The sequence below is a fragment of the Pseudochaenichthys georgianus genome, chromosome 21, assembly GCF_902827115.2.
Source record: "Pseudochaenichthys georgianus chromosome 21, fPseGeo1.2, whole genome shotgun sequence".
Classification (NCBI taxonomy): Eukaryota; Metazoa; Chordata; class Actinopteri; order Perciformes; family Channichthyidae; genus Pseudochaenichthys; species Pseudochaenichthys georgianus.
The window spans coordinates 3,055,519-3,081,761 of record NC_047523.1 but is presented as its reverse complement, the minus strand read 5'-3'; the positions used below and the strand labels follow the sequence as shown (position 1 = coordinate 3,081,761).

General features: G+C 44.8%; 1 protein-coding gene across 1 annotated transcript in view; it reads left to right on the top strand.

Annotated features, from left to right (window-relative positions):
* Positions 1-19,006, top strand: part of wdr4 (WD repeat domain 4) — a 36,448-nt gene extending 17,442 nt beyond the window's left edge. Inside the window, exons 8-11 of the mRNA XM_034110513.2 lie at positions 1,589-1,653; positions 14,338-14,524; positions 15,752-15,821; positions 18,667-19,006. Of these exons, the coding sequence (XP_033966404.1) occupies positions 1,589-1,653; positions 14,338-14,524; positions 15,752-15,821; positions 18,667-18,824 (480 nt within the window). The 3' untranslated portion in view covers positions 18,825-19,006. The remainder of the gene's footprint in view (positions 1-1,588; positions 1,654-14,337; positions 14,525-15,751; positions 15,822-18,666) is intronic.
* The last annotated feature ends 7,237 nt before the right edge of the window (positions 19,007-26,243 follow it).

The window sequence follows — 26,243 nt, the reverse complement described above, 5'->3', positions numbered from 1 at the left end:
AAGGAAAGTGACAACAGTAAACAATGTAAAAGGTTACACTGGTGAACGTCTCCTAATACTTAACAAAACACTAGTCCATCTGGACTGGTACTGGTACCTCTACCATGCTGCCCTTAAGCAAGGCACCGGACAACGCCAACATTTCTGGTTTTGACAGGAAAGTCTTGAAATCTATTTGATGGAGTACCGTTACAATTGATACACACAATAGTGTTTCCCTCCTCAGGACAATATAATGACCTTGGGCATTTCTTTTTTAAATTATCTCAGAATTCTGACTTTTGGTCTGAGAGCTTTATTGGCTTAAATCCTAGAAAAAAAGTCAGAATTTTTAGAACTACAACAAAAAAATCCCTTTTGGTCAGATCTCAAACATTTTTCGAATATGGCCCTTATCCTCATCTTAGTTTAGGCATTTAGCTCAAACTCATTATTAAAGAAATAGGTAACCGGACAAGATGTTTGTGGTTGCAGTCCGCTTGTAGTGGTTATTATTGACCAGTCACATTAATCTGGCTTTGTTTGCATGCAGCTAAACATTCTGTAACGAGAGCAAAAGCGCCACACTGGCCACAATGCAACCTCTGTAGCGTGTGATTGGTTAGGAGGGATCACTTCCTGGTCAGCAAAGGAGTAGCAAGGGAAAACATGCATTTGGCTTACGAGTGTTCTACTAGGATTACAATATGTGTCTTGCTCTGGTCAGTAGGCTCTGATCAAAAACAAATACATATGCTGGTTCAGGTTTAATTTCATCAAAGCTGAGAATTGTCTGATCAAATAGTTTTGTGTTTATACCATAATAATAGTGTGACCTCAACTGATTTAAATGGTTAATAACTTTTCTAAACTTGAACATATCCATGAAGCTCTCTTTACTCCGGCGAGAAGAAGCTCAGGTTGAAATATTTGAGTCTCACAGGAAAATATTTCTTCTTAATCATATTAGTCCTCCTCCCTGTGCTATCTGGATGCAGGGCCACGCTGCAGACAGTGTGAGGAGTACAAGTGTTAATGTACAAACACACGTTGTCTCTCGGGCTCCATCCCACACATTGTAATAAGAGGACAACTCTGGAATCCTGATCCAAATGTCTTTAAATTAGCGCTTGGAGTCTAGGATGAACTAAAAAGATTAATTGGCTAAAATGCTCCATAAGGTGGAGGTGATGATCAGGGTTTGGAGTCCTTGGAAAAACGTTTTGATTGGTTGTTTTCAAAGTATGAAACGGTTTGAAGCTGCTTGACATTTTATTATCAACCCTATTGGTTTTTGTGACCAACTTTTTATTGTTTCTTGTTGCCCCTCACAGAGGGACTTATATTCACAGACACACATTATATACACAATAATACAAAAAGGAAAAACAAAGTAAATATTTTGTATTGATTTTATAGTGAAATAATTGAATGTGATGAAAAAAGTGGAAAGGATGATTGGATGTTATGCTATCTACTGTATATAAATATGCAATTTCAAGGGGTCCTCAAAATCTTTACCAGGGCACTCTCTCTGAATAAATGATGTTTCAGCTGCTGCTCTTACTAATAAATAACAAGTTCACATTTCTCTTTTTTTATTTCCCAGAAGCCAACTGTGTGCCGCATCAGCTGCTCTCCTGATGCTCGGCATGTAGCCGTGCAGTGTGAGAGGTGAGTGTGTGAATCAGTCGTAGAGTAACGTGTTTAAAAGTCCCCACCATTCAATGTGCTTTGTCATATGTATCAACAGCTGCTGCCTTCTAGAAAACATTTCTTACATAATGAATATATACACATGCAGCTCTTAAGCGTTTAAACAACCAACAGTATTTCATGTTCAGCAGTAGAAACTTTCTACTTTTTTGCCTGAATATTGGAGATGTATGGTTGGCTTTTCACCAAAAGCCAACCATACATCTCCAATATTCAGGCAAAAACAATTTCCATTCGTATGGGAATGATTGATGATAGATTGGAAGAAGGGATATATTGGTCACTCTCCACATTTCAGTGGTGAAACTTGACCACCTGATCAGTCACCACTGGACACCATCAAATCTTCTGATAAGACCGTAAAGGAGTCAGATGAATGTAGCCGAGTGTAGAGTAAAACTGAACAAAATCCCCTGTTTAAGGTATTTGAGAGAATTTACAGAATTTGTATTTAACTTTTGAATATCTGTGACCACAGGATGAAATCTGATGTAGAAGGTGGATATGTTTCTAAAGGATTAAGTGAACATGTTGTCAGTTCCTGCTCCTAGCATCCTGTTTCTCAGCGTGTTTCTTTGAAAAATGTTTAGGTCCCAAACCTTTTTAGAGTTCCTGCGAACAGAAAGCTGCTTTTAACTTTGACATGGCCATCCCACTCGGCTGGCTTAAATGTATTTTTGCTTCTGATCTTTAAATGTATATTTGGAACTAAAGAGGTGCAAGGTCACTGGGGCTGTGTCGTATACACTGTAGCACTTGAGCACAGAATTCAAATAAAGATACCCTTATATACTTATCTAAACTGCACAATATATCCGATTAAAGCTGAGACTCCACAGATTATTTAAGTATAGTATCGAAGCGATCGATCTACGCGACAGGGGAAGCAAAACACAGACATCACAACACGTACCTTTACGGGGTTTTACGGGAGATCGTCTCACCGTAGCTGTCATCTGATCAAAAGACGTGTTCAATGGCATTAAAACGAAAAAAACGCGGCTGAATCGGTTGATCCATAGGTTGATAATGTATCTGTGGCTTTGAAGCAATTGTTTATAATCCATTTTTATGTAAAAATCGGAGCACAACAGTTAGCTGCTAATGGTACCCACGAGAGTGTATGCAACTTCCGGTTTTGGCTACGCGTCACTCTCACTCCTTATTTGGTAATGTGTGTGTTAGACTGCGCTGGACTGCCGCATGGAATTATGGATTATAAATTAAATCATTTTTTATACAGAGACGTTAAAAACCTATGGATCAGCCGCGTTTTCTTGTTTTAATGCCATTGAACACGTCTTTTGATCAGATTGACAGCTACGGTGAGAATCTCCCCTAGAAGCTACGTAAAGGTAGTGTTGTGATGTCTGAGTTTGCTTCCCCTGTCGCGAGTCCGGATCACTCAGTGATGATACATATACCTACATAATCTGTGGAGTCCAGCTTTAATCGGATATCTTGTAAGTGCAGCTACGATAAGTAATAAGGGTACTTTTATATTTGTTCTGTGCCAAATTCAGTTAGCATTTTCGCTCAGGGGTAATTTAGATGCTTCTTATGAGACTTGTGTTTTGTTGTTATAAAAATGGTTGTATCGTCAGTTAGCTGAGATTATTTCCGTTAATCTGGTCTAAACACATTAATAGGTTCTTAAATATTAAGATCCCCTGAGACACAGTGTCGTGAAAAAAAAAGTAAAGTACCCGCCGGGACCTTGGGGTTTAACAGGTTAAACAAACCGCAATATATATCGCAGGGGGGGGGGAAATCGCGATGTCCGTTTTTTTCAATATCGTGTGCAGCCCTAGCTCAGCTCATTGTTTCCTGTGTCCTCAAGCGTCCACAGTTCACTTCTTCACTGTGGACCAGGATGGTGAGGAGAAGCTTGTGCCTCACAGAAGGCTCTCCCTGCCCCGCCCCTGCCCCTGGACATGACCTTTGACCCGGAAGGTCAGCTATGGTGCTGATGACTCAGGTGATGCACCACTCAGCTATACACCCACAGACGAGACTCCTGGAGGTACAGTGTGATACATTCACTTATTTGTAGATTTAAAATGCTTAGTTTCTACATTATATTGAGTTCTAATGATAGGTGGCTTAGATTTGGATGCACAGCCAGTAAGATATGCACTGAGACTGCTGGGTAGTTATGAAGAAAGAGGAAAGGGCTATTCTCCCTGACAAGTGTTAGGGCCCGTGTGTACGTCCCTCTCTTCTCATTTCTCTAACTCCCCTCCTCCACTCCTTCCTCGCACTTCGTGCTCGGGCCCTAATAATATAGGATATGTACATTTCAGTTATTCGGTTAAGCCAGCGCCATATAGAGAAGAGTTACGACAACGGAAGTCCAAAACGGTTATCGTCACGTGGTTCATGTAGACGAGGATCGTTCCCCGGAAGTTCATGGCGGGCAATGTGAATGCATTGATAACAGGAGATAGAACTACGATTTTTGGTAATTATTAGTGAATAAAGGTTTTGATTTGCAATATGTTTACAACAAATCGATATGTGTATGTATTTACATCAATATGTTTTATAAATAAATGAACAACTAGTTTACATGTTAGGCTAACAGTGCCTTGGTTAAAGAGCCTGTTGCTGTTTATTTATAGCTTTGAATTCTTTCAAACCAATATTATCTTCTTAAACTTGTATGGTAGTCAGGAGCATCACTTTCTAATGTTTATTGATACATTTAGAGGGAGGGGATCTAAAGTAATGCTTTAAAATTCAGATTGGATTCATTTCTACCATTTTCTTAAATTCATGGTAGTTTCAGTAATCCCATGGTAATTGAGGACACAAGTTATCTAAATGACTAATGTCATCTTTATGGCTTTCAGAAAGGACAGGTGACCGACAGGTGACTATCAAAGGACTAGCAGCAGCAGCAGCAGCATGATGATGATGATGATGTTAAATGTGTTGTTTTAGGAACATCCATTGCAAATACATCAATAAACATTGAATAGCATATCATGCAGTTTGTCTGTGCCTTTTCCTCCGTGTTGTCCTGGTTTGCTGTGCTGCCTCCTAGTCGCCACCATGGTTTGCTGTGCTGCCTGGGGATGCTCAAATCGCTCCGAGAAAGGAGTACGAATGTACGGCTTCCCCACTGACACAGAGCGGAGGAAAAGATGGCTGGCTCAAGTCAGCAGGAGCAATTTCACGACCAACAGCAACAAAATATGTGATGTAATTATACAAACACTGCATTTGCACTTTTTCACAAAACGAAAACCACACCATTGGGAAAGCTTAATGTTTTGTTTAATACAAAAAAATAGGGAAAGGCTTGAAAAACACTGAGAGTTGAGACTCAGGGTGCAGGGTGAGGGTCTCAGTGCAGGTATTCAGGCTCCTTTGAATCCCCCTCTGGTTCTTGTGCTGAAAGAGGGAGTAACAGACAGAGAAGGGTTATACACACCTATAGAGCACACCTATTGGATGGGAAATGCCTTGGGGAGATAAGGTGTTTACTTATATAAAACAGTAGTATTAAACTTACCTTGTGTTTTCACTCTCACTTAAGTCCCTCTCCCTTTGCCATCAATCCAAAATCAGCTGAGCTGCAACATTATACAGACAGGTAATAATCAACAGAATCACAAGGACACAATACTCTGCTAAAAACACTCACTCTTACACGCACCAAAGTTATATTTATCTAATATTTAACTCCCTCCACCCCCGCATACAATCCCGTTTAGAAGCCCCTCTTCTCTAATTCAACATGTTGGACGAAATGACATTAAGAGAATGGAATTTACAATTAAAAGGCTGTTCAACGTGTGTTGCTAACTTGCTTCGGTATCCTAGTTTAATCTGTTCTGTAAACGTTCCCTAAATCTACTAATTTAGGGATAATCCACTGACATCCTTTAATACACATGTTAATTTGAATCAGATGTACTGATAATATCCGCAATATAAATCTTTAAACTTCTTCTTACCTTTAAAAGTCCGTCACGAACGGTCTATTATGCTGCAACTCTATAGCTCTGCTAGCCTTAGCGCTAACTTCCGGGAACGATTGAGAGGCTCCACGATCCACAATTGCTGTAAAAAAGTGTGTCCATTGGAGTGAACGGAGATGACATAACTCTTCTATTATATGGCTCTGGGTTAAGCGTTTTTTTGGGGGGGTCGAATATACTAGTGGTGCACGATAATTATCGGGTCCGATATTAGGAATTATGACGTCATCCCGATAAACCCGATAAAGGTATTAATAGCCCCGATAATATACAATATATTTTTTTGGGTAAAAAAAAGAAAAAAAATTCCTGCGGGTGTGGATGGATTGGGATGAGGGGCGCTTGTTTTTCACTCGGCTCCTCCCGTTTTGCCAGTACTGTGGGTATTAGTGGTTAGGAAGAGGGGAGTTCTTCACAATCCAGGCGCTCCCTAACTCATGCCTGGCTGTGACGTAAATGGTGTGCGGCCGTGAAGCCAGGACAGTAAAACAAACATGGTTGTCGGTAGTATGGGACTATTTCATAGTTTCAGAGTTAGATAGTTTCGCTTGCTATTTGTATTAACGGATGCAGAAGTTCCACGAGGAGGGAAGAAGGCAACGAGCTATAATACTGCCAACCTGATCAGTCACCTGAAAACATCGCCATCGCTACGATGGTGTGTTAAAAGCGTACGAAGACGCCTGCACTGCTAAACTAGCGGCGAATCCAAAGCCAGCTGCAAAGGCACCGGGCTTTTTACCTATCGACAAGGCTTTTGAAAAAGGCAAGAAGTTTGCCAGATTTGTTTGGGAAAATAAATATGGTCACTTTGAAGAGTCAAAACGTTTCTTGGCTTTGTTTTGTTCATAGTAGTAATGCTCATGTCATTTGCTCACTACTAGTCTTTTTTTTACCACAGGTGTGCAAAAACTACAGGTACATTTAATATATATGTATATTATATTATTATCGGTATCGGTCTTGAGAAGCAGGAAGTTATCGGTTTCAAAAAACCAATATCGTGCATCCCTAAAATATAACATTTGCTTTTCAAATTCCAATCCCTAATTGGGAGTGGCACCTTATTTTCATCCAAAGTAACAGACCCAGAATCAGCACTTTAGAAACAAGGCTGAAACAGAGGGGTTTATGGGATGCTACGATGGGTGATCTGTTTTGGTATTTCGAACCAAACACTTCAGAGGACATGTTTTTGTATATATGAGACCTATAATAAAGTTATGAAAACAGTATAATAGGACCTATTTAAGGTCAGAAGCAAGAATGAAAAAGTGAGTTGTTGTTCTTGTTAAAGCTGGGAGGGAGAGGCCCCAGGTCTGGAGGTCCCTGATGGGCTGCAGTCGGGAAGCAGACCTGAGGGTAGCGGTGTCTGGTTGTAGGAGGTCGCAGAAGTAGGGGGGCGGGGGTTGTTGATGGCTTTGTCAGTAATGAGATATATTAAGAAGGTCAATCCGGTATTGTAATTTGGCAACAGGAACTTTTGGAAAGGTGGGATTTATTTTTTGGATCTGTCCTGCTTCCTGTCAGGTTTGTCAGCGCTCTGCTGGTGCCACCAGGTCACCCACACTGGCTGCTGTCTGGATCAGGGGTATGTCTGCCTTTCACATGTACACACACACACACACACACCACACCACACACACACACACCCAACACACCACCACACACAACACACACCCACACACACACACACACACCCACACACACACACACACACAACACACAACACACACACACACACACACACGACACACACACACACACACCACACACACAACACACACACACACACACACACACACACACACACACACACATCACACAGGCCACTTAGTACTGTCATTAATGATTTCATGTTCTCTATTCTAGTCTAAAGTCAATAAAGATTTGGTTGGAGAATGGTCTTGGATTTTCACCTACTAGATGAATTGTATCGACTAACTGGAGCCTTTGTTGTCCCACAATCCTATATTCTCATGTTTGTAAAGATTATATCAGTCCCTCCGACTGTCATTTTGTACATGGGTCCACCCACAATCATGGTCACACACTTGACCTCATCATCACCGGAAACATACCTGCATCAGACCTAAACATCTCTGATCTTGGAGTGTCTGACCATTAAGGCTATCTCCCTAACGCGGGGGGGCTGACAATCCCATCCCTCTCCAACCAGCCACCCCCCCACTGAGAGAGTCATGAAGTACCCAGAAACAATCAATAATTTGGACACTCCACTTTTTCTCAAAACCATAACAGCAAACCTTTCATACTGACCTCGTTCGCTTTGCCCCCGACGGCATAATTAGAGCCTCTACAACGACACCATGACCCCCACGACTCAACATCCTGGCTCTTGGAAAAAAAGAGGAAAGCCACTTTCCAACGGTCCTCTCCCTGGTTCACCGGACGCCCTCGCGCATGCAAATGAAACCTCGCCGGTCGACAGCTGAGAGACTATGGAGGAAGAGACTCTCGCCGTCCACCTACTGGCCTTCAGAGAACACCAAAGTGTCCTATGCTACTGCCTTAAAAAACGCCCCGCTCTGCATACTACTCGTCATAATAGACACGGCAAAAGCAATCCTAGAACCTTATTTCTCCACTATCAACCGCCTTCTCAACTCCACCAACACAGCCCCCCCAGCTGCCTCTCCAGAACTCTGCAATGACTTCTCTGCTTTCTTTAAAAACAAGATCGCAGATATCAGAGCAATCATTACAGCCTCAAAAGTAGCTCGGACCCCACCACCCTGCTCTCCCTTCATCAACGGAATCACCCTCTGCAGCTTCTATGAGGTGACGTCATCTGCACTGCTAGCCATCATAGGCAAATCAAAGCCTACCAGCTGCTCCCTCAACCCCATACCCACCCCGCTGCTAAAAGCCTGTTCGCCAACATTAGTTAATTTCCTGACAACACTCATCAACAAGTCACTACAGACTGGTGAGGTGCCTGTCCATTTCAAAACAGCAGTTGTCACCCCACTTTAAAAAAATATATATATCGACCGAGAACTCCTCTCCAACTACAGACCTATCTCCAACCTCCCGTTCCTTGCCAAAGTACTTGAGAAGGTTGCGGCCGCACAGCTCCAGTCTCATCTGTCTGACAATGACATGTATGAGACCGTCCAATCAGGTTTCCGCCCTGCACACAGTACAGAAACAGCCCTAATAAAAGTATCCAACGACCTACTGATGGCAGCCGACTCTGGGTCACCCAGCATCCTGGTCCTACTTGACCTGAGTGCGGCTTTCGACACAGTGAACCATACCATCCTCCTCCACCGCCTCGAGACCTACACCAGGGTGACGGACCAGGCTCTGAAGTGGTTCTCAAGCTACCTCACCAACCGGAAGTACCACGTGTCTCTGGGGGGTTCCAGGTCTGACGACACCGCAGTGACCTGCGGGGTCCCACAGGGCTCAGTGCTGGGGCCGATCCTGTTTTTAATCTATCCATTACCTCTGGGTCATATCATCAGACAACATAACATCAACTTCCACTGCTATGCCGACGACACTCAGGTCTACATCAAAACACAACCCAATACCACCACTATCCAAACACTAAACACCTGCCTGGAAGATATCCGCTCCTGGATGACCACCAACTACCTTCAGCTCATCAGCAGCAAGATGGAGGCAATCCTGATAGGCACCACCGACCAGCTTGCCAAGGCCGCCAACATCAGCCCTTCCCTTGATGGTCAGCTCATTCCTCTCTCCTCCGTTGTCACCAACCTCGGTGTAAGGTTTGACCCCACTCTGTCTTTCCAAGCCCACATCAAACATATCACCAAGACCTCCTTCTTTCACCTGAAAATCATTTCCCGACTGAAGCCCTCACTCTCAACTGATGACATCAAAAACTGGTTCATGCACTCGTCTTCTCAAGACTAGACTATTGCAATGCACTCCTCTCCGGTCTCCCAGCCAAATCCATCAACCGCTTGCAACTTGTCCAGAACAGCACAGCCAGAGTTCTCACCGGTACAAAAAGGTCCGCACACATAACCCCCATACTTGCAAAACTACACTGGCTCCCAGTCCACTACAGGATCCAGTTTAAGGTTCTGCTCCTCACGTACAGAGCCCTGAATGGACAAAGCCCAAAATACCTCTGTGACCTCATTCATACCCAGACATCTACCCGCTCTCTCCGCTCCAGCCACGCTCCTCTTCTTTACATCCCCCGCACACGTCTCCGAACAATGGGAGACCGAGCCTTCTGCTCATTCGCCCCGCGCCTCTGGAACTCCCTCCCAGATCAGCTGAGATCTGCCCCTTCCACCGAGGTCTTCAAAACCGGCCTTAAGACCCTCTTCTTTCGGCATACCTTCCAATAAACTTTGAGCATGGTACACCTGGAGTACTGCCATTTTTATCGCCATCTCCGACTTTTATTTTTGTACTCTATTTTATATTTTATTTTTTGATTTCTTATTATTACAATTATTTGTTTAATCTCTCAAAGTGTATCAGTATCCCTTGTTGTGAAGCACTTCGAGATTTGTCTTGGCAGATGAGAAGCGCTATATAAATTAAATATATTATTATTATTATTATTATTATTTAAACAGTCGAAGTTTATAAATGAAAACAAGCAATTTGGTATTTCACTACCTGGAGGATGTACCTCACATGGCTGACAGTATGATATGAGAGCTGAGGCAGAGGGTCCATCAGGGTCCTTACAGAGAGACATTGTGTGTTTGTGTTTGTCAGGACGGGACCATGAAGCTGTGGGACTACGAGTCGGGCCGTAAGCTGCAGAGCTGGGACCTTAAAGAGCATGAAGAGACATCAAGCTCTGAGGCAGACAAGCAGAAGGTAACCACGGTAACCACAGCATGTTTTACCATAACACATTAAGGCTGCAGCGTGACCTGATGTCTTTGGTTATACTTTGACTTTTTATCTGGTGCCACAGTGAGGGTTTCGTTCCCTAATAATCTAGGGGCAAAAGGAAAGTATCAACATATCAAATAACCGGGAGAAAAAAAGGAAACTGATTTGTGAAACCAAAAGATAATGTTTTAATAAATCAAAACTCACTAGCCAATTTACAAACAAACTAAACACAAATAAGAACACCTTTCTTACAAAGGAAAGTGACAACAGTAAACAATGTAAAAGGTTACACTGGTGAACGTCTCCTAATACTTAACAAAACACTAGTCCATCTGGACTGGTACTGGTACCTCTACCATGCTGCCCTTAAGCAAGGCACCGGACAACGCCAACATTTCTGGTTTTGACAGGAAAGTCTTGAAATCTATTTGATGGAGTACCGTTACAATTGATACACACAATAGTGTTTCCTCCTCAGGACAATATAATGACCTTGGGCATTTCTTTTTTAAATTATTCTCAGAATTCTGACTTTTGGTCTGAGAGCTTTATTGGCTTAAATCCTAGAAAAAAAGTCAGAATTTTTAGAAACTACAACAAAAAAATCCCTTTTGGTCAGATCTCAAAACATTTTTCGAATATGGCCCTTATCCTCATCTTTAGTTTAGGCATTTAGCTCAAACTCATTATTAAAGAAATAGGTAACCGGACAAGATGTTTGTGGTTGCAGTCCGCTTGTAGTGGTTATTATTGACCAGTCACATTAATCTGGCTTTGTTTGCATGCAGCTAAACATTCTGTAACGAGAGCAAAAGCGCCACACTGGCCACAATGCAACCTCTGTAGCGTGTGATTGGTTAGGAGGGATCACTTCCTGGTCAGCAAAAGGAGTAGCAAGGGAAAACATGCATTTGGCTTACGAGTGTTCTACTAGGATTACAATATGTGTCTTGCTCTGGTCAGTAGGCTCTGATCAAAAACAAATACATATGCTGGTTCAGGTTTAATTTCATCAAAGCTGAGAATTGTCTGATCAAATAGTTTTGTGTTTATACCATAATAATAGTGTGACCTCAACTGATTTAAATGGTTAATAACTTTTCTAAACTTGAACATATCCATGAAGCTCTCTTTACTCCGGCGAGAAGAAGCTCAGGTTGAAATATTTGAGTCTCACAGGAAAATATTTCTTCTTAATCATATTAGTCCTCCTCCCTGTGCTATCTGGATGCAGGGCCACGCTGCAGACAGTGTGAGGAGTACAAGTGTTAATGTACAAACACACGTTGTCTCTCGGGCTCCATCCCACACATTGTAATAAGAGGACAACTCTGGAATCCTGATCCAAATGTCTTTAAATTAGCGCTTGGAGTCTAGGATGAACTAAAAAGATTAATTGGCTAAAATGCTCCATAAGGTGGAGGTGATGATCAGGGTTTGGAGTCCTTGGAAAAACGTTTTGATTGGTTGTTTTCAAAGTATGAAACGGTTTGAAGCTGCTTGACATTTTTATTATCAACCCTATTGGTTTTTGTGACCAACTTTTTATTGTTTTCTTGTTGCCCTCACAGAGGGACTTATATTCACAGACACACATTATATACACAATAATACAAAAAGGAAAAACAAAGTAAATATTTTGTATTGATTTTATAGTGAAATAATTTGAATGTGATGAAAAAGTGAAAGGATGATTGGATGTTATGCTATCTACTGTATATAAATATGCAATTTCAAGTGGTCCTCAAAATCTTTACCAGGGCACTCTCTCTGAATAAATGATGTTTCAGCTGCTGCTCTTACTAATAAATAACAAGTTCACATTTCTCTTTTTTTATTTCCCAGAAGCCAACTGTGTGCCGCATCAGCTGCTCTCCTGATGCTCGGCATGTAGCCGTGCAGTGTGAGAGGTGAGTGTGTGAATCAGTCGTAGAGTAACGTGTTTAAAAGTCCCCACCATTCAATGTGCTTTGTCATATTGTATCAACAGCTGCTGCCTTCTAGAAAACATTTCTTACATAATGAATATATACACATGCAGCTCTTAAGCGTTTAAACAACAACAGTATTTCATGTTCAGCAGTAGAAACTTTCTACTTTTTTGCCTGAATATTGGAGATGTATGGTTGGCTTTTCACCAAAAGCCAACCATACATCTCCAATATTCAGGCAAAAACAATTTCCATTCGTATGGAATGATTGATGATAGATTGGAAGAAGGGATATATTGTCACTCTCCACATTTCAGTGGTGAAACTTGACCACCTGATTCAGTCACCACTGGACACCATCAAATCTTCTGATAAGACCGTAAAGGAGTCAGATGAATGTAGCCGAGTGTAGAGTAAAACTGAACAAAATCCCACTGTTTAAGGTATTTGAGAGAATTTACAGAATTTGTATTTTAACTTTTGAATATCTGTGACCACAGGATGAAATCTGATGTAGAAGTGGATATGTTTCTAAAGGATTAAGTGAACATGTTGTCAGTTCCTGCTCCTAGCATCCTTGTTTCTCAGCGTGTTTCTTTGAAAAATGTTTAGGTCCCAAACCTTTTTAGAGTTCCTGCGAACAGAAAGCTGCTTTTAACTTTGACATGCCATCCCACCTCGGCTGGCTTAAATGTATTTTTGCTTCTGATCTTTAAATGTATATTTGGAACTAAAGAGGTGCAAGGTCACTGGGGCTGTGTCGTATACACTGTAGCACTTGAGCACAGAATTCAAAATAAAGATACCCTTATTACTTATCTAAACTGCACAATATATCCGATTAAAGCTGAGACTCCACAGATTATTTAAGTATAGTATCGAAGCGATCGATCTCGCGACAGGGGAAGCAAACACAGACATCACAACACGTACCTTTACGGGGGTTTTACGGGAGATCGTCTCACCGTAGCTGTCATCTGATCAAAAGACGTGTTCAATGGCATTAAAACGAGAAAAAACGCGGCTGAATCGGTTGATCCATAGGTTGATAATGTATCTGTGGCTTTGAAGCAATTGTTTATAATCCATTTTTATGTAAAAATCGGAGCACAACAGTTAGCTGCTAATGGTACCCACGAGAGTGTATGCAACTTCCGGTTTTGGCTACGCGTCACTCTCACTCCTTATTTGGTAATGTGTGTGTTAGACTGCGCTGGACTGCCGCATGGAATTATGGATTATAAATTAAATCATTTTTTATACAGAGACGTTAAAAACCTATGGATCAGCCGCGTTTTTCTTGTTTTAATGCCATTGAACACGTCTTTTGATCAGATTGACAGCTACGGTGAGACATCTCCCCTAGAAGCTACGTAAAGGTACGTGTTGTGATGTCTGAGTTTGCTTCCCCTGTCGCGAGTCCGGATCACTCAGTGATGATACTATATACCTACATAATCTGTGGAGTCTCAGCTTTAATCGGATATCTTGTAAGTGCAGCTACGATAAGTAATAAGGGTACTTTTATATTTGTTCTGTGCCAAATTCAGTTAGCATTTTTCGCTCAGGGGTAATTTAGATGCTTCTTATGAGACTTGTGTTTTGTTTTGGTAAAAATGGTTTGTATCGTCAGTTAGCTGAGATTATTTCCGTTAATCTGGTCTAACACATTAATAGGTTCTTAAATATTAAGATCCCCTGAGACACAGTGTCGTGAAAAAAAAAGTAAAGTACCCGCCGGGACCTTGGGGTTTAACAGGTTAAACAAACCGCAATATATATCGCAGGGGGGGGGGAAATCGCGATGTCCGTTTTTTTCAATATCGTGCAGCCCTAGCTCAGCTCATTGTTTCCTGTGTCCTCAGAGCGTCCACAGTTCACTTCTTCACTGTGGACCAGGATGGTGAGGAGAAGCTTGTGCCTCACAGAAGGCTCTCCCTGCCCCACTGCCCCCTGGACATGACCTTTGACCCGGAAGGTCAGCTATGGGTGCTGATGGACTCAGGTGATGCACCACTCCAGCTATACACCCACAGACGAGACTCCTGGGAGGTACAGTGTGATACATTCACTTATTTGTAGATTTAAAATGCTTAGTTTCTACATTATATTGAGTTCTAATGATAAGGTGGCTTAGATTTGGATGCACAGCCAGTAAGATATGCACTGAGACTGCTGGGTAGTTATGAAGAAAGAGGAAAGGGCTATTCTCCCTGACAAAGTGTTAGGGCCCGTGTGTACGTCCCTCTCTTTCTCATTTCTCTAACTCCCCTCCTCCACTCCCCTCCTCGACTCCTATCCTCGAGACATAGTCCACAGGAGATGCGAGCGGAGGACTGAGGAGAGAGGAGGGGAAGCAGCAGGCGGTTAGAGAAATGAGAACTCCTCTCCTCTGAGCGGTCATTTTAAAGAGACGTCCATTAAGGCGAGACACGGCAGGCAAAAACATCGTTTTTCAAGTACTGGTCAATTTTGATTCTATAACATGTTTTCTTTCAGGCTTTTGGGAGGAAAACGTACAAAATACACATTTAAGTGTTTATTTGACTATAGTTTGTCTATTTGCGTCTGTAGATTAGAGAGAGAGAGAGAGAGAGAGAGAGAGAGAGAGATCAAAGTTAATGTAAACTTTTGAATAATGTACTTTATCTACTACAAGTAGTTTGTTTGAATGTAATAATTATGTTGTTTGTGGAATCATTTATTGGAAAAGGAATCTGAATCTTTCGAGGGAGGCACAGTGTTAGAGAGGGAGGTACAGTGTTAGAGAGGGAGGCACAGTGTTAGAGAGGGAGGTACAGTGTTAGAGAGGGAGGTACAGTGTTAGAGAGGGAGGTACAGTGTTAGAGAGGGAGGCACAGTGTTAGAGAGGGAGGTACAGTGTTAGAGAGGGAGGCACAGTGTTAGAGAGGGAGGCACAGTGTTAGAGAGGGAGGTACAGTGTTAGAGAGGGAGGTACAGTGTTAGAGAGGGAGGCACAGTGTTAGAGAGGGAGGCACAGTGTTAGAGAGGGAGGCACAGTGTTAGAGAGGGAGGCACAGTGTTAGAGAGGGAGGCACAGTGTTAGAGAGGGAGGTACAGTGTTAGAGAGGGAGAGAGGGAGGCACAGTGTTAGAGAGGGAGGTACAGTGTTAGAGAGGGAGGTACAGTGTTAGAGAGGGAGAGAGGGAGGCACAGTGTTAGAGAGGGAGGCACAGTGTTAGAGAGGGAGGTACAGTGTTAGAGAGGGAGAGAGGGAGGTACACATGCCTGACTGTGCCCCCCCCCTGCTCTGTGCAGTCTGATGCTGAGAGCCCCGAGCTGATCAGAGTGACTGAGGCCTTCAAACCGCACTGGGAGACACTGGAGGGTGAGTCCACACACACACACACACACACACACACACACACACACACACACACACACACACACACACACACACACACACACACACACACACACACACACACACACACACACACACACACACACACCACACACACACACACACACACACACACACACACACACACACACACACACACACACACACACACACACACACACACACACACACACACACACACACACACACACACACACACACACACACACACACACACACACACACACACACACCACCATGTGGCCCTATGGCCTCTGTCTGTTTCTCCTGTGCCCTCTCATTCTCACACCCTCTTGACAGGAATAACCTGCAGTGTCACATGTGCAGTGACCTCCAACATGTGCAGTGACCTCCAACATGTGCAGTGACCTCCAACATGTGCAGTGACCTCCAACATGTTGTGCTGCTGACAGACTAGATTCCGCAGTGCTGTGCACTCCGAGATGGTCTTCTGCATACCCCTGTTGTAACCAGTAGTGATTTGAGTTACTATTCCCTTTCTATCATCTTGAACCAGTCTGGCCAAACTCTGACCTCTGGCATCAACAGGGCATTTCCGCCCAGAGAACGGCCGCTCACTGGATGTTTCCCGTGTTTCAAACCATTCTCTGTAAACTCTAGAGATGGTTGTCCAAATCCCAGGAGATCAGCAGTTTCTGAAATATGCCACGTTCAAAGTCACTTAAATCACCTTTCTTCTCGTTCTGATGTTTGAACTTCACCAGGTCCTCTTGACCATGCCTAAATGCTTTGACTTGCTGCCATGTGATTGGCTAAGATATTTGTGTTCACTAGCGGTTGAACAGGCAAACCTAATAAAGTGGCCAGTGAGTGTATATTACGGTAATTGTGTGCAGAAGTGAATCAGAACCAAGCTTACACGTACAAGGAATGAGCTTTTGTGTATAACGGTGCACACGGGAACACAGTAAGAAAAGAAACACAGAAGTTCAGCTGGTTAAAATAAGATGCATGACATAAAAAGTTGTAAATAAAATGGATAAAAGAATAAGACCGGACATACATATTAATAATACAAATTAAAAATAATAACGATCGTAAGAAATAAGTTTGCTGCATTAATACTACTGCAACAAGTACATTTATTTACATATAGTTACTATGAACTCTAATATGTTATTAAGTAAGTATGTAAGGGAGTAAATGGACTCTTTACCACCCCTCTGGAAATGTTCTAAACAATGTTTTGTTGTATTAATAATACAGTATTCCTCATTCAAATGACAAAAACATATGACCAGCAAAGGGCCCCTGGCTTTAACTCTCTCTCTGGGTGATGAGGCGGGCCGTTCTTACGTCCACACGGCGGCGTGCGTTGACGCTTGCCGGCGGGCGTGTCTGACACTCGACCAACAACCAATCACATGAATCTCCCGCCCCTGACACACAAGCAGCGGTTTGATTGGCTAGAGCTTGTACTGGCATATGATTCGATTGGCTGACGCTTCTGCCGAGGCGTCAAAAGTTGAACATTGCTCAACTTTTGCAGCCAGCAACGCTCCACATCGCTTCCCACGATGCAGTTCGGCTAAAAGTGACGTCACCCCATTCAAAGTGAATGGGCGGAAGCGTTGGAAGCTTCCACGCACGCCGCTGTGTGGACGGGCCGTTACGCTCTGGGCTTCAACCACAGCTGTGTCTTATGGCGCGTTTCCACTGCAGCGCGGAGCTCGCTTTAAGCGTGCCGAGCCGTGCGGGGCCCGTTTTTGGTTGCGTTTCCACTTGGCCTAGTACCGGCTAGCGGGTCCTAATTCACAGTTTTTCTGCCCCCATAACATCGTGGTTCTAGGGCCAGGAACAAGCAGGCTGAGTCGGGCTGAGTATGCTAAACTAGAGAGAGAATCGCTGGCAAGGGGGCTACAACTACAACAAGATGAACATATTTAACCGTGATTTAATTGTAATACACGTTTCAAAATGATGCCGAAGTAACAACATACTGATACCGGATAGTAAAAACCATGAATTAATGCTTTGACAAGTCTGCAGACAGACGGCAGAGAAACATCTTTTAAAATGCGTGTTTTCTAAATGTAGCTTGGCTAAGCTAACGTTGTATATGCTCCGACCGTCCACACTCACAGCAACGGCCTACAGACATAAATAAAGCAGCGACTGTATTCGCCATGACACAGGCAGTCTGTGGTTTGTACTTGTTTAACTTTTGTCTAGTTTCTGAACAGATATGAGGAGCTGTGAGCTCTGAGGGCTAACAGCTAACGGCTGTGTTGGTTTTCTGGGGCTCTCATTGAAGATGACGTCACGGCTCCGCCTACACTGCGTTACTATAGTAACTGCCCCAGTTCCTAAACTGTAATGGAAGCACAGCATTAAAGTGAGCCGGGCCTAATAAGGCCTAACCCAACCGAGCGAGGCCTGCAGTGGAAACGCGCCATTAGAAATGACCATAAAACAATGTGTTCTTCAGACGGTCAGTCTGACCCTGCCAGGGACAGGATTGGCAGCGTCTTGTAGTATAATGTTGATTATGGATTAGGAGTGGTTCAGTATGAGGGACGGGGGGGGATCTTCAGGGTTGGTTGGGCAGAAGCTGGGCCCTGGTGGTGTCTCCGCAAATGTCTTTGTTAATCCTCCGGCCGTAACCAATACATCTTCAGAGTCTGTCTGACATCAACTCAAGCTCTCCTGTGTTCTCTCCTTGTGTTCTTGCTCCAATAATTTCTCCACAGTCCTTACCTCTATTTCTTTTATTTATGTTCATATTGTTCTCTTCTAAAGACGGTTTAAAGTATTTATCACGTCCTCCTGCTCTTCTCTTCCTCAACAGCCTCCTTAAGGACTGACAGCCGCTTCGAGCACCTGTACAAGGTGAACTTTGACAACGTGGCGGCGTACCTGCAGAAGAAGCAGCAGAGACTGGAAGAGCAGCTGAAGAGGGGGGGGGGGACACAGAAGGCCAACAGCAACAAGAAGGCCAGAACATAAAAGGTGTAACAAAGTGATCTTCCTGAATGGACACAGGGACATTTACTGTTGATGTTTGGAATGATTGATATGAGTTGAATGTGTGCATTTGATGAAGCACTTGACAGCGTGTGCTTCACCACATGGCAGTTTGGCTTACATTTCTGGCTGATCTTTAAATAAACGTTGCAGCAATCATCAAACTGTGCCTTCTGTTTCCAGCACCATGCACTCTCTCCTCACATGCACTGCTGCTGTACTTCCTTTGCATTTGTATCATATTTCTGTCTTCTGCACAGAACTGATGCAACATGCCTGTCGTTGATAGGATTCACAGTGTGTGAGCCTTTGTGTGAGGCAGCGCATGCTGAAGAACTCATTGTGATGAGCTGATGTCAGAACTCTGCAGGCCATTTCAAAAGCATCGTCTAAGACTTCATGGTGTTCTGTCAATATTAAAGGTATTGCCCGGTAAGTAAGTTGAAAGGGTTTCCAATTCAAATATCCAGCAGACACGGAGACATTTGGAGTTGTGTTTAACTGATGAAGACTTGGAGTACAGACATTTTTTTGTTTTCATTTGAGGGTAAAATAACAAGATCTATGGAAACACCCATATGAAACAGAACTGTATACTTTTCAATGATCATAAACTCATAAGAATATGGCCATAACCAATAACATACCATATCCAATAGCAAACATTGAAACTTGTTCATTTTATTAGTTTAGGTTCATTTATAGTTGAGTGTTTCTGGGCTCCTGAATCAGCCTCTCCCCTCTCCTCTCTCCCCCCTCTCCCCCTGCTGCTATGTGACGCAGCAGAAAGACTAGTTTTAGCTCTCAACAAGTTTTAAATGTTTCTTACCTTATTTCACATAGTTAAAATGTTTTCTTTTTATCCATGCATATTTTCCAACTGTATTTTAGTTGTACTGTTCTACAGTATGAATTGGGAGGACTTCATAGCTGTCTTATTTATTCTGTTATTTTTTGAAAACTATAATAATTATATAAAGGTGTGCAGTGGTGTAACTATCGACGGCACAGCCGGTGCAACGCACCGGGGCCCAGAGCCAGCCAGGGGCCCAGAGACAGCCAGGGGCCCAGAGACAGCCAGGGGCCCAGAGACAGCCAGGGGCCCAGAGCCAGCCAGGGGCCCATTTTTTTTTGTGGCCCCAATGGCAGTTCACGCAGTCTTCAAAGTAACCAAGCAACCTAAATTAATTTGTAATTTGTCTGTCCAATGACCTTGCTCCCTTTCATGTCATGTGAACCGTTTAATCAACCTGTACTTTACTGTAGCTAGCAGCAGCAAGTTCGGTAGCATTATAAAAAAAGTAATAGCTTGCATTTATAATGTACAGCAAACCAAAGCAAAAGAGCAGTGCTAAAAAGAGAAAGAACAAGGAGTGACAGCTAAACTGACAAAATTAGACCTTTTTTTGTCATACATCGTCCTCGAAATCGAGCGCTAACGTTAGCAATGTTGACGTGCAGCGGCAGCCGGAGGCTAACGATGGCTCACCTGCCTCACCACCATCATTGCCATGTAGCTCCACAAGTGAAGCTGTATCCTTGGCTGTGCAACCTTCCTCTCCAGCCAGCCAGGAGGAGAGGCTGGTCCAACCGTTCCCCCAAGGGCCCCAACCAATAGGGGGCGCTATTAAGACCCCTGACGCCAAGATCAAAAGCTATATTATATACAAAAGAAAATCACAACCTTGTTACGCCACTGAAGGTGTGCCTTGGAAACATTTGTGTACCTTAATGGTGACCAAACCGTTGAGACTCACTGAGATCAATTAAACTAACATAACTAAAGTTAACTAACACTGAGAGTCCTTTACCTCACTGAGCTGTAGTTATCTGAGACTCAGGCTGCGTGTCACTATTTTTCATTTCCTCGCTCCTCGGGTTGCGGTCGGATAGTCCAAAAATCAGCTCCTAAATTCTAACCCTATCGTCTATTCCTTGACCTCTGAGTGAAACGTCACTGGGTTAAGGGATATTGGATAGGAGAATTCAAAAGGACTTAGGAGAAGAGACTGCGGTGCTTTAGAGCAGTGGTTCCCAACCTTTTTTGTCTTGTCTAGGGAAACTAATCGAGCACTATCATTTTTGACGGGATTATTAATTGTTTTACTTGTCACTGGAATTCCACGTACCCCCTGCAGTTCCTTGCGTACCACTAGGGGTACGCATACCCCCGGTTGGGAAACACTACTTTAGAGAATCGACTGCACTTTCACTATCCGACGTGTTTATGATGCGCCAGCGGACGTCCTGAATGTGCGTCTGCTGCTGTGGGGAAACCATTGAAACTACAGTTTTCTATACAGCGGACTACAACATGGATATTCAATAAGAACGAGGGACTACTGTGAACTCATCGAGAGACTCTGCACCGTGCTCTGATGCTGCTGCTTTGCTTTATGAACGTGGACAACAGAGAAACATATTCTTCAGGACCAAAGTTGGAATAGAAATAAAAAAGGAAAGTGAAACTTATGCTCGTCACCCTCTCCCTCCGGTCCACATTAATACAAATGATCCCAATACGTATGATTGTATGAACTAAAGATCTTAAATCAATACAGATGTATTTATTATAAACGTTAGTCCTTAACATCTATCACTGTGTATATCACCATTCAAACATCTTTTAAAAGTTGAACAAACCCCACAGCTCAGTAAAGACTGAAATGTTGACTTTATTTGATCATTTCAGTGAAAACTAACGTTCATATTTCTCTTTTTGATTATAATACTGATGAGCGTTCAAAACAAAGCACTTTGGCAACTTACCACATACGTTTTAAAATGCTTAATAAGCACCGTAACTTTCATGATACAATAGTCCGTTTAGCTTAGGAACCTTCCTAACGGAGTGAAATGACCCGGAAGTCCCTCAGTGGCAGCCACGATAAGTGCCTTTCGAATTCTCTACATGAAAGGAAAGGAGGTTTCAAACTTCCTTTATAACCTCCTTTAGCTTAGGAACCACTGGACTTCCCTAACCGAAAGGAGAGGAGAAAATGCTGCCCCACAATGCATTGCAGCCGCAGCATTTGCGTCACACAACAGTCGGCCGTTCACGGAAACAACCGATTATGTGCTTTGTTCTGAACGTTCATCAGTATTATAATCAAAGAGAGAAATATGAACGTTAGTTTTTACTGAAATGATCAAATAAAGTCAACATTTCACAGTCTTTACTGAGCTGTGTGGAGTTTGTTCAACTTTTAAAAGATGTTTGAATGGTGATATACACAGTGATATATGTTAAGGACTAACGTTTATAATAAATACATTTGTATTGATTTTAAGATATTTTCATACAATCATACGTATTGGGATCATTGGTATTAATGTGGACCGGAGGGAGAGGGTGACGAGCATAAGTTTCACTTTCCTTTTTTATTTCAATTCCAACTTTGGTCCTGAAGAATATGTTTCTCTGTTGTCCACGTTCATAAAGCAAAGCAGCAGCATCAGAGCACGGAGCAGAGTCTCTAGATGAGTTCACAGTAGTCCCTCGTTCTCATTCATAACACTCCGTTCGATGTCTCACTATGGGATGCGCCTCATCGCGGAGCAAACAGAAGCATCAATCTCATTACGCCAATCCTGATTGGCTGGTGATCTTGACGTCAACGTCAGGGGAAATCACCCCCTATAAGTAGCCTGCGCCACGACGCATGCGTCATTCAAACACCTCTTCTCGCTTCAGAGCACATCTCTAACGGCCCCTACACACGGCGGCGTGCGTTGCCGCTTGGAGGTGGGCGTGTCTTGAGCTTGGGGAGTCAACTCGAGCAGCCCGACCAACAACCAACCACATGAATGTCCCGCCCCGGACATACAAAGCAAAGCATTCATGCTACATCCATGCTGGCTAAATATACTGTCTATGCTTGCTAGCTGTCCATTCAAATGAAATACACTGGATATAAACTCCCCAAACAGGCGAAAACCTACCAGTTTCCCCCACTGTCTCTGCCACCTCCCCCCATGCCTGGCTCCTCCGGTTTGTATCCCTATATGTTCCCTACCGCCACGATCATTTTCTCCTCCTTTTGTTGACATATGGGAAATAACTGCGGTCTGGCTCTCCCAACATACACCCGGTTTGATTGGCTACTGCTTGTACTGTCAGATTTACATACGAGGGATTTGATTGGCTCATGCCTCCGTCGAGGCGGCAAAAGTAGAACATTGCTCTACTTTTGCAGCGAGCACCTCGAGAGAAGCTACGCTTTGCTCCCACAATGTAGTTCGGCGAATCGTGACGTCACCCCATTCAAAGTGAATGGGCAGAAGCGTTGAAGCGGCAACGGACGCCGCCGTGTGTAGGGGCCGTAATAGTAGCCGGGCTAGCTTAACAGTCCACAGACTGAACCAAAGCAAATTTTCGGTCGACGGGCGTTAGCCAGCTACCCTATTCTGCCTCGCAGAAGAGTATGGTACTAACACACCAGTTAGTATTATAGTCAACCTCGCCGTTCTTCCTCTGGAGTTAAGGTAAGGTTTTGACTTCAAGTTAGCAACCCGTTGCTAGCTTGTGTTTTTTTTCCCCTCACTGCCGACACCACGGTAGCGAGGACGCTTTTTTCTTCTCTCTTCCACGGAGGAGAAAAGGATTACAGGGATATTACCACACCAGGTAATATCCTTTGAGAAAAAAGACCCACGGTATCCTTTTTTCCCCGGATTAAAGACAGATCGGTAACACTTTTTTTCTCGACGTACCTGTTACGAGCGGGCCCTCTCCACGCCTCACGGCGAACGAGATGGACGCCTCTCTCCCCCACACCAGAGGAGTCAGGAATTCGGAGGCTCGGCGCTGTGGTTGCGGGTTGAAAGTGTCAGGCACAGACTCACACCAGATCTGTTCGTCCTGCCTCAGGCTGGAACACGCCCCTCACTGCGGTCTGGGGCTCATCGACAGCGGCACCCGCAGAACCGGAATCCCGAGCCATATCAGGCCGAGATCCGGTGGCGGCAAGAGACGCGGGAACGGGGCCCCACGCTATACCAAGCTGGGGCTCCCGGCTGGACCTCACCATGGTTTCACCCGCGGAAGATGTCCTAGAGTTAGACTACATGGAGGACGAAGAGGATACCTCTGAGTTCCTCCTGTCTGACTCGGATGAGCAGGAAGACGACATCTTCATGTCATCGGCTCAGGCTGCAAAGCCGGGAGCGATGGCTGCTCTCCCGGGCGATAGCATACCAGCTTCGCCCTGTCTAAGCATGGACCTGCAGGCCGTGTGTCAGCGCGCCGCGTCCAGGCTAGACATCCCGTGGCCCGAAATGGCCAAGGAGACCTCCAAGTCCCGTTACGAGGGGAAACTTTTTTCCCAAACAACGAGGACAAAGAGGCAACTCCTTCCGGTCTTCCCGGAGATGTTGGATGAAGTGTCGGTCTCGTGGAGAGACCGGCCCTTTAGCAACAAGGCCCCAATCCAGGGTGCCTACTCCCTTGACTGTGACGGTATGGAGAGGCTCGGCCTGCTCCACATACCACCTATGGAACCGCTGGTAGCAGCCCACCTCCTACCGAGGATGGGCCAGCCACCAAGCAGGAACCCCACTCTGCCAGCAAAAACGGACCGATTCCAGTCCACCATGACTGAACGGGCCTACAGAGCCGCAGCATTGTCCGCCAGGGCTCTGAACGTTTCCTCGATGCTAACCGCGTACCAAGCGGAGCTCTGTGAGGATATGTCGAGCAATCCTGGACCGGCCACTCTGGACGAGATAGCCGCGGTCACAGACATTTGTCTCTGTGTCCAACGCTGCGCCGTCCAGGCCACGGGCAAGGTAATGGGGATCATGGTGGTGCAGGAAAGAGCGAGATGACTCAACCTCACCAACCTCCCAGACCGGGAAAAGGAAGATGTGCTTGACATGCCCATCGTTCCCGAGGGGATTTTCGGCTCCGCTCTCGCTTCCATGCAGAGGAAGTGCGAGTCGAAAAAGAAGGAAGACGAGGCCCTCCACCTCTGTCTCCCTCGAAGGGTCCAGCCGCTGCCTTCGCAACAGCGGCCCTTCGCCCAAGCTGCACCCAAGCTGCTAGGTTCAAAGTACCAGGACAGCAGAGGTCGCAGCCCGCCCCGAGTCCCCAGCCCGCCCCGAGTCCCCAGCCCGCCCCGAGTCCCCAGCCCAGACAGGAGATGAGGGCGAGTTGGCCTAGAAAATCTCCGGTTCCGGCTGCAGCCCAGGCGCAGCCAACCCAGAATTTCGGCCAGCAGTCGAGGAAGAAGAAGCGAGCGGCCTGACAGCCCCTCCTTCTCCCCTCCGTGACAGAGCTGGAAGTTCTTTCCCCAGCTCTAAATGTGTCCCTGCCGCCTCGAGAGATGCCTCAACGTCATCCTCAAGTCGGCATAAAACACATGTCACATCTTTCTTGTCTGAATAAACCATTTTCCGCTGACGCATCCAGGCTTCGGCCAAGGGCGCAGCTCAAAAAAATGAAAAGAAAGACAATAAACAGTCCGTTAACTATAAATCCCCTTCTGAGAGCAGCTACGGCCTCTCTCAAAAGGCGGATAATAAACGGGTCTGTGAAGGCACCACCGCCACGCGCATGTGCAGTGCCGGTTGGGGCTTTAAGGGCACTACCGTCACGCGCATGCGCAGTGCCGGCTAGAGCTGTAATGGACAGCCCGCCAATTCTTCCCCTTTTGAGAGCAGCTACGGCACCTCTCAAAAGACGGATTATTGACGGGTCCGTGAAGCCACACGCATGCGCAGTGCCGGCTGGGGCTTTAAGGGCCCCACCGGCAGGCGCAGTGCCGACTGGAGCCGTGAGGGCACCACCGTCACACGCATGCGCAGTGCCGGCTGGAGCTGTAAAGGCACCTCCGTCACGCGCATGCGCAGTGCCGGCCGGAGCCGTAAGCGTGACATCCTAGCTGGCTCTAAGGAGCATACAGCAGGAGATACTCACGACGTCTGCCTGGGCTTCTCAAAACAGTTATAATGTATCTGTTTTCACAAACCCAGAGAGAGTCAACCCATATTCTGGGAAAGAAGGGTTTTATCTATAATGCCCACCGAGCGGAGTCAGATTACGGAGGAAAATGTCCTCGTAAAGAACCCACTCAACATGGGCCTCATAATAAAACTAAACCCCGAACGCCACGGCGTACGGAGAGTTTTGGTTATTATGTAATGCGTAGTGGCACTACACCCGACTTTTCTAGTGCGGGACGCGCCTACGGGTGCCGTCTTTTCACGGAAGGTGGTCACCACGGACGCAGGTCAGACAGGGGATTTACGAAGGTCGCCCGGTGAGAGGTCCCTAGAGCAGAGACTTCCAGCGGGCACACGTAAACTACCCGGAGCTTTTAGCGGTGTTCCCCACCCTAAAACGCTTCCTGCCTTCTCTCAGAGGACATCATGTCCTCGTGAGGACAGACAACACGATATCGT